Below are 9,253 nucleotides of genomic sequence, written 5' to 3' on the forward strand. Positions count from 1 at the left end.
ACAACTCTTGTCAAGAAAAAAATAGAAGCAAACAGAAGTGATGATAGTTCGATAAAGGTTAAAACCAAGGGCCAGGTGAGTTTTTACCAGCATTACTCTTGCTGATCTATACCCACATATCAATATACAGTTAGATTTTGGAGTAAATTCTTCTGATAAAGCTATCATGGAATATGATAATTTGTAAATTTGTATTTGTAATAACATTTATTGGTTTTGTAGTACATGTGTTACCTGGTAGTGGTTCAACAAATTAATTTCATCAAGTAATGAGCTAGTCCAATTTCATGAATTTATCACCCACATATACTTTTGAAAGATAAATTTGGTTTTCAATTTTTGGTGTGATTTTTTTCAGCCATTGTGTTTAACATATACACCAAAGCCACGAAAAACAACCTCAGAAGCTAGCACTAGGACAAGACGTCAGAGGGTGTTGCAGTTAAGTCAGAGGAGAGACATTGTCAGTGGTGGTGATGCGATGCTGCAGCTGAGTGAGAGGAGGTGTGACACCAACAAAAGGACAAGAAGGAAAATCCTCCAGATCTTGGGACTCACTCCTGATATACCTCCAGGTGCTGGCCTTCACTTGAAAGTTGCTATGGGAACAACATGGGCAGCCAAGAGGAAATTACGGCGTTACTTCAAGGCATGGCATGTGAATATTGGAAGTGAGGTATGTTATGCAGGTCATTCTCCCCCACACTCATCAAGGTCACTGTCCTTCATGACCTCACAACCATGAATTTAATAAGTCATGTTTGGAATTTTCTGGAAATTTAATTAGTTGTGTAAGAGAGAGAATTTTAGAACAGTAATTAGCATGTCAATAAAAGTTCTAGATTATTCTTATATGCTCTTATACAAGCACATGAGTATTAATATTGGGACAGCAGGCTTGCAGTCAGACTTTTGGGATTGTGTGCAAACTCTATTATGATCATGTAGAGAGAGACTGGATAAGTAATCTTGTTATGACATATTACTGAATATATGTGTTACTGTTGTTTTTGCATCTTGTTCATATTTGTCTTCAGGCCTAGCAAACTTACCTGGCATGGTACAATACCTACCAGTGAAATTTGGATAAAGTTAGGTGGGGACAAGGGTCAGGGAACCATGAGAATGGTTTACCAAGTTGCTAACATCAGTAATCCAAATGTAGCAGATAATACAGTGATTTGGAGTACATTTGCAGCACCTGATTCCTATTACAATTTAGAAATAGCTTTAGCTGTTAACAGAGGTCAGGTAGACAAACTGGATGGCACAAAGTGGAAGTAAGTCTAAACATGCATACTGTGTTTTACTAAACAATGAACAGATTGTACCGTATATCTATTTTGGTACAATATTTGGAACTTAAGATACATACATATTGGTTATCCAAGTTTAATACATGCATTATACTGCTGATCCAAAAATCTGAAAAACAATGTGCAAATCTGACCAAACTTATGCAGCATAAATATGATACCTACATTAAATAGTACAAAAGGCAAAGTTGTTTTCTTGCATGTACAAAATGCATTGATGTGTAGAAACATGGGCATTAATTTAGAATGGTGTGGACAATTGTCTTACATTCCACTTTGATTTATTTCAGCGACAAGACACTATTAGCACGGATGATGAGAGATTATGAGTATCTGGCCAAGAGTTATGGATTGTCTGGACCAAATGGTATGAAATGTATACTTGCATGCTATGATTTATACATAAGAAAAGTTGAGGCACTGACAGGACAGACAGTTTATTGTGTACACTTCAGTTTTACCTATGATTTACATGTGTACGTCCTTGACCTATCAGTTTGCAATATGTGCGACTGTTAATAATCAGCATGCATTGTGTATGATATGCTGTAGAACACAATTATGATAATTTGTTGTAGTTTTTCGTTGACTTAAGACATTCACAGCTAACATTGATTAGTCAGATAAATTTAAAGGAAGGGGTACACAGTGGGTCAGATCTTGATAAATATTTGCAAGCTATTGACAAATGATTGTTTTCCTCTGTAGAAATTCTTGTGTTTATTTCTCAATTTAATTCTTACACATAGTATTAATATGTATACTGGCAATGCAAAATGTAGTAACCATGAATTTCTTTGAAATACATTTTTAAATTGATAAGTTTGCATATTACAGGTACATCCGTTCCAAGAGTTCACACATGCACATCAAATTGACTTCATGAACACCAGTCATGTCTATACCTAAGAAGGTTTTTAAGTAATTATGTCAGTTTTTGTTCCTTGTCTTCCTCACATTGAAATATTTTAGGGAAATATTTTTGCGTATGCTGTGTGATCAGCAAGGAACAAGCACAGTTGCCGAAGGAGGAACAACCATTGTCATCAATGAAGAAGAGAACCCTTGATGATATCAGAAAGTGTCACAGTGAATTTCTTTCAACTGACGGAAACCTAAGGCATGCCATGCAGCACTACAATAGTGTCAGAAAGCCACTTTTCAATGTACCACTGCACAGAGTATGTACTAATCAATTCAATCCACTATGTTGTTTGCTTCCATTGACCAACTAAACATATAGCTCTGTTCTGTTTCAATCAGTTCACTTTACCTTTCTCTGAACAGTTCAACAGACCACACTGTGACCTATCTACATGTATGCATGCCACTATGTCCATAACGGTGTGCACAAATAGAAGTTTATTAGTGAAGCTATATGCGAAAACAAGTTGACAATGAAGGCAGCACATATGTCAGCATTTGTGATCAATCTAGTTGTTGTATATTTGTATGTAGTGTTTTCTTCATAAATAGGTAGGTATGAACGTTACAAGATATTGTCATACATTAAAAGTAAAAGATACATGTGCTAACCCTTATATTTTATCACAGGTTGCAGTCCCAGGGTTGCACATCAGTCCTGGCTTGTTTTAAAAGTTTTTCACCATGATGGAAGCTAGCTGTGCAGTACTGGATATCAAGATCATCACGACTCTGGAGAGAGATGATGACATTGATGAACCCGTGCTGAAGCCTGCTGGATTTGACACATATGTAGCCATGTTGAAACAAGTCGAGACATTACAGTGTGAAGCGAAAGAACTCCAAGAAGAAGCTAAGACCTTGGCTGATAGTGTTGAAAAGGCTCTCCTTGCTGATGATGACTGTGACAATGATGATGATGATGATGATGATGACAACAGTGAAGATGATGACAGACCGCCACTAATGACCTTGGGCAAAGTTAAAAAAGCCCAGGAGAAAGTGCAGGAACTCAGTGAAGAAGCTGACAGGTTAGTATTTATGAATAGAAGACCATACTACATTAACAAAATAAAAATACATGATTTTGTGATAATTTTGAAATCTTGTGAGACACAATTAATTTCAGTGGCAGTGAGTTGCTAGCCAAGTCAAACTTTTTATCAAACTGGAATAGTTGCCATGTTAAATAAACATGTAATGTTTGTTTAGCATGGTGTTAAATTTCCTGTATCATGTGAGAACACCCACAGATAACCTGTCTAGCAACCTGAGATCTCAGAGGGTCTCCTTCATCTTTGAAAATGGCATATTGATACCAGAAGTAAGATCATTTTTGTGATGATAAGCAATAACATTGTAAATCTCAAGTGCACAGTCATGTCTATGCTGCATTTTCAGAATTTGGCTTGTGCACATTTGTAGTGCAGTCATTTCCAGACAACACAGTGTTTATCTTTGTTTTCTTAGATATCCGAAGATACAGACGTAAAAGCGAAACTGCCAAAACAATGTGGTTTTGTAGTCTGCGGTATTGACCAAGCTCTGCAGTCATTTGGTGTTGGACGTCATTCTTACCACGGGCAGGCATTCATCGGAAATCATGTGAACGAGTGCTGTAAAGTATGTGTTTTACAACTGTACACTTGTTGCTAAAGTCATTAAAAGGTTCAGTATTCTGCTTGTCATGATTTTCAAGCTTTCAGTGTCAGATTTATTGTGTGTTATATATATACTACAGAAGATGTATTTCGTCTACATTATTTTGACCTACTTTCAGTGAAACAACTCTGTTTGCTTCTTTGAAAGAAAGTTATCATATCCTTTTTTTTATTTTTTGTGTTTCAGGAAGAAAACATTCAAACGTTGTGCAAGAGCGTCATCAGGACCACAGCAAGAATATGCCCATAGCTCAATGAACAGGCTGCACACATTTGTGGTCTGTATAAGCCAATATTTTCAAAATTTGCAGCCTGCCATAATCTTTAGAGTACAAGCAATAGAATGTCAGATGAATATATTAGCATTCTCAGTTCAAACATATCACATTTAATGGCATATTACAGAGAACACTTTCCTTATGAAAGTGTACCCCCAAAATGCATATGTTAGAAGATCATGTCATCCCTCAGATTGAAAACACAGGGTTTGGCTTTGATTTCCTCACAGAACGGTGTAGAGAGTATCCATCATGAGATTAGGAAGGGAAACATATCACATTTAATGGCATATTACAGAGAACACTTTCCTAATGAAAGTGTACCCCCCAAAATGCATATGTTAGAAGATCATGTCATCCCTCAGATTGAAAACAGGGTTTGGCTTTGGTTTCCTCACAGAACGGTGAGAGAGTATCCATCATGAGATTACGAAAGGAATGGACCAGTATAGTAAAGTACCTGGCCATAATGGTTTAAAGAAATTAGAACTTATGGTAAGGGAGCATAATGTGATGACCAATCCCAGTCATGTGAAAGTGCCAAAAACACAAAGGGGTTCATACAGAACCAAATAAGCAACGTGAAATAATGATGGCCATAGTGATAAAAGTAAAGATAAATCATGATAAAATAAACATGTAAAGAACAAATTAATTAAGTCAATAACAAACCAATATGTAAATAAAAACATTGAAATCTGGTTCTTTCTATGAATCATATTTTTACTAAATTGATGCTTGTATTTTAGTCCCCAAGATACCGTCCGGGGGGACTTATAGGTTTGGTCATGTCCGAGCGTGTGTCAGTGTGTGCGTTTGCTGTCCATGCATCCGTCTGTTCACGCAGATATCTCAGAGATACATGGAGCGATTTCATTCAAACTTGGTACAAGGATTACTTGATATGTCATACATATGCACGTTGCTTTGTTTTGTGATATGATCCAATGGGCCGCCATGCGGCCATTTTATTACAATTTTTTTATGTACAGAGCCATAACTCCGACATGTTTCAACCGATTTTATTGAAAGTTAATACAAGGACATTGACCTTCATCATACATATGCACATCAATTTGTTTCACAACATTATCCAATATGGCTGCCATGCGGCAATCTTATTTCAATTTTGTTATGTACGGAGCCATAACTCAGACATATCTCAACCGATTTTATTCAAAGTTGGTACAAGGACATTGACCTATGTCATACATATGCATGTCAATTTGTTTCATGATATGATCCAATATGGCCGCATGGCAGCCATTTTGTTACAATTTTTTCATGTCCTTAGCCATAACTCAGGCCCGTCTAAATGGATTTTATTCAAACTTTGTACAAGGACTTTGACCTATGTCATACATATGAACACGATATGGCTACCATGCCACCATTTTGTTACAATTTTTTCATGTACGGAGCAATTACTCAATCATATCTCAACCGATTTTATTCAAAGTTGTTACAAGGACATTGACTCATGTTATACATATGTATGTCGATTTGTTTCACGATATGATCCAATATGACCACATGGCGGCCATTTTGTTATGGTTTTTTTTCATGTCGAAAGCCATAACTCTGGCAAGTCTCAACCGATTTTATTCAAAGTTGGTACATGGACATTGACTTATGTCATACATATGCATATAGATTTTTTAGACAGTAAGATTAAATATGGCTGCATGGCGGCCATTTTGTTACGATCTTTTCATGTACAGAGCCATAACTCAGACATCTTTCCACCAGTATCATTCAAAGTTGGTATAAGGACATTGACCTATGTCATACATATGCACATTGATTTGTTGAACGGCATGTAGCAGTATCATGTCAATTACCTAAGTTTCATAATTAGACTGATATGTCGAGAAATACTGCATCAGATTTCATGAAACTTGGTACAGATGTTAAGCTTACATTGCTTTAACAATGAAAAAGGCATTTATCAGTGTCATTTTAATTAATTTGTAATTGCTTATTTAATGAACTTTCCTAATTAGAGTTATATATCCACAAATACTGCGTCAAAATTTGATGAAACTCGGTACAGATGTTGATCTCATAGTTAGTAAATACTGCATCAAACTTTATGAAATATGGTACCGGTGATAATCTATTAGTGTTAGGATAGTATGCAAAAATGTTCGGCAACATCCTGTTGATTCATTACTATTTGACTCATTTAATGACCTTTTGTAATTAGGATGGCGGCCTACATTGGTTTTATGTTTTCACCACCGTGGAACTCATTCTTGGCCATTTAGCGCCATCTGTATCACAGTATTTTTATCATAGACCTAATTAATGAAGAGGACTCTATCCTCTCTGAGGACTTGTAATTAAAGTACCAATGAACAAGTGGGGACTGTGCCATCAACGACTTGTTCAATTTAAAATTGATGCTTGAAAAGTCATCTTTATGGTGAGTCCAGTATATGTAATGATGAATTAAATGTAAATTTACCATTTTAGGATGTTTTCACATGTTCAAATGAAACTTCCTTCAGGTTTATCTAACATAAAATATCATTGGAAAAGTTAAATTTTTAGCATGAAAATAAAAATGAAATACTTCTAAATGCTTTCATTATGATTTAGTATATATACTAACAAGTACAGATGTAAATAACCTTGTTTTGCTTATCTATTTACAGAATACAACGACCCTGGAAGTTGCAAGGTGTCCATTTGATTTCAAGTATTCTCATTTTTAATTTTGTTTGTATTTTTCAGATTGTATTTAAAATAAAGGTATTTGATCATTTCAATTTGTATTTTTTTCAGTTTCTGTGTACCTTTCCTTTTCGTTTCCTATATTTTTTGTTTAGCTCTTTATTTGTCCCTTTTTAAAATGCAACTTTGTGGGATAAGTTACTTTTGATATTCAGAGAGTTTGTAAAAGATGTTTGCCCGAAACTTTGTTACCGGTACATGTAATTTATTTGAGTCTTGTCACTTCAAGAAATAAAAAAAAATGTTTTATTCTATATGCACGTGCCTGTTTTGATCATTTATGTTATGGTTTGAAGTAATTTTTCAATAACATTACAGTTAATTTGCCATTGTGCTGTTAAAACAATCACCGTACAATACAAATAAGGCAATAATACATTGATTTTTGCCTATATGATGAAAAAGGTGCCTCTCTAATTTTTGCCGTTTGTGGCGCTGTTCTATGGCTTCCGATTGAATGTGTATCCATAAAGTTCGCACACAAGTTAAAAGTCTGGGCCTGCTGGGTATCGCTTTAAACTGCTTAGTGTCACTTTTCCGACTAGCATTTAATTACTCCTTGGCCTGATGATGTCCCTCTCTCCGTACAGTATTATGTATAATTCTGCGCTGCACGTACAACAATTAGAAGTCACCCCTTTTGACAAAATTAAAATAAACAACACCTCTTTTTCAGAATTCCCAGAGCTTCAATGAACTAGTGTTATTACATTTCTATATAATACTTATAGCCCCTAAACTTGTAATAATAATAATAATAATAATAATAATAATAATAATAATAATAATAATAATAATTTATTTATTTATTTATTTATTTGTATAAAGCGTCAATAAAGCGTCAGTATCCACAATAAAGGACGCTGTGATAACATTTACATATCACAAAAAGCAATTAAAAACAGTAAAAAAAAACTGTAACAATAAAACCATCTAAAACCAAAGTCTAAAAAGTAGCTTTAAAAGGAAAGTTTTAACATTAGTTTTAAAAATTGACGGGCTAGGAGACCGCTGAATATCTAATGGAAGACTGTTCCAGAGTATTGGAGCTGCTACACTTAACAAAACAAACTTTCCAGTCTTTTGCTTATTTAAGTTTATACTCGTAAAAGTCTTATTTCGACATGTTTCATAAATTCACCGTGAAATATTAATTGCGACATTATCAGGTAAAATGTAGAGCCACTCATTTGAAGATTACTTAGTAAATCAGATATATAGGTAAAAAGATACAATGTGAAAATTAGGGGTATACCTCCTACCCCTAAGTGGTTCCGACACAATGTCTTGTAACTTGGGTGTCAGGTGTGGACAACATGTCAGCACATTCCTAAACAATGCCTCCGTAGATAATAAAACAATAGCAATGACAAAAGAAACCGAAGACAATTACGAAGAAACGTATACATATTCAAAAATTATCGCTTTCACTCTCGACAATAACCATACTCCATAGTTGCAGTCCGGAAACTGTTTGTATGCGTCATCTTTTTAAGATCGCATTTTCGTTATATTTTTTTCTTTCGGCCACTTTAAAGCCGTTTAAATACCAAATCTAAGTCAGTTATCAGAAAATACCTTTACACTAAATATAAAGTTTCCTGGCAGGCTGCGTCAAAAATTAAATGCAACGTTAAAGGAAGACGACGTAAAGTCAATTTAATTATAAGCTCTGAGTCGCTGACAGATGATGTCGAATACGTTAAATCTAGTAATTTCTGCAGATGTAAATACGTTAAATCCAGTTGTTTCTGCTGATGTGCAGGGACTTCAAACTTTATATCTTAGTGGGAGTTGGCGACAATGTCATTAATTACAGAAACTTAAGGGATCTGAAAGTATTGTGCTATTTCTTTTCTATAACCGATAGGCTGTTTGAAATTACTTAAGAGCATCAATCATTTTAGTTCTTTTAAATGATTGACTGAAAGTTTTGACAGATTCAGAGGTGTTGCACTTTAGACCAACAAGTTAGCCAATAGGAGAAACTTAATAGTCGAAATGTGCCTAAAGGTGTGGCGAATATTTAAGAAAGTAAAGCATTGTAAAGATTACTTGGGCCAAAAAAAAATTGTGTGTTTCCTGTAACATGCTCTTCAGAAATAGGGTAGGTAGGTAGGACATTTTTTTTTGGTATTTTTTTTTCTCTGCAGAAAAGAAAATGGAAAAATTTTAATACCCTTCGACAAGGGTCGAGGCATCGTCATTGTCAACACAAAAGATTACATACACGAATGCGAAAGACAATTACACAACACTCAGTATTATACACAACTAGACAGTAACGACATAGAACAAACAGTAAACAAAGTATAAACTATTAAACAAAATGTACGAG

At 34.9% G+C, this 9,253-nt stretch overlaps 1 protein-coding gene across 5 annotated transcripts; it reads left to right on the forward strand.

Moving 5' to 3' along the window:
• Positions 1–313: 313 nt before the first annotated feature.
• LOC139130069 (nucleolin-like) lies at positions 314–7,165 on the forward strand. 5 transcript variants are annotated; one of them, XR_011551774.1, is made up of 7 exons: positions 314–676; positions 1,607–1,683; positions 2,289–2,497; positions 2,871–3,271; positions 3,711–3,863; positions 4,089–4,179; positions 6,837–7,165. XR_011551774.1 is itself a non-coding variant. In XM_070695788.1 (5 exons), the coding sequence occupies exons 4-5, from the start codon at positions 2,925–2,927 to the stop codon at positions 3,730–3,732; spliced, it is 369 nt and encodes a 122-aa protein (XP_070551889.1). In that variant the 5' UTR covers positions 314–676; positions 1,607–1,683; positions 2,289–2,497; positions 2,871–2,924; the 3' UTR covers positions 3,733–3,864. The 5 variants fall into 5 exon arrangements, 1 of the variants encoding a protein (XP_070551889.1); XR_011551772.1 differs by lacking the exon at positions 314–676 and adding an exon at positions 1,044–1,280; XR_011551771.1 differs by lacking the exons at positions 314–676; positions 6,837–7,165 and adding an exon at positions 1,044–1,280 and having other exon boundaries at positions 4,089–4,548.
• The last annotated feature ends 2,088 nt before the right edge of the window (positions 7,166–9,253 follow it).

This window comes from Ptychodera flava, chromosome 3, assembly GCF_041260155.1.
Source record: "Ptychodera flava strain L36383 chromosome 3, AS_Pfla_20210202, whole genome shotgun sequence".
Lineage (NCBI taxonomy): Eukaryota > Metazoa > Hemichordata > Enteropneusta > Ptychoderidae > Ptychodera > Ptychodera flava.

What these genes read in the sequence shown, in the direction of transcription:
- LOC139130069 (XM_070695788.1), top strand. Translation starts at nt 2,925, where the DNA reads ATGATGGAAGCTAGCTGTGCAGTACTGGATATCAAGATCATCACGACT. An exon ending in CTCAGTGAAGAAGCTGACAG is followed by an intron (nt 3,272 to 3,710) that starts GTTAGTATTTAT and finishes TTGTTTTCTTAG; the next exon opens with ATATCCGAAGATACAGACGT.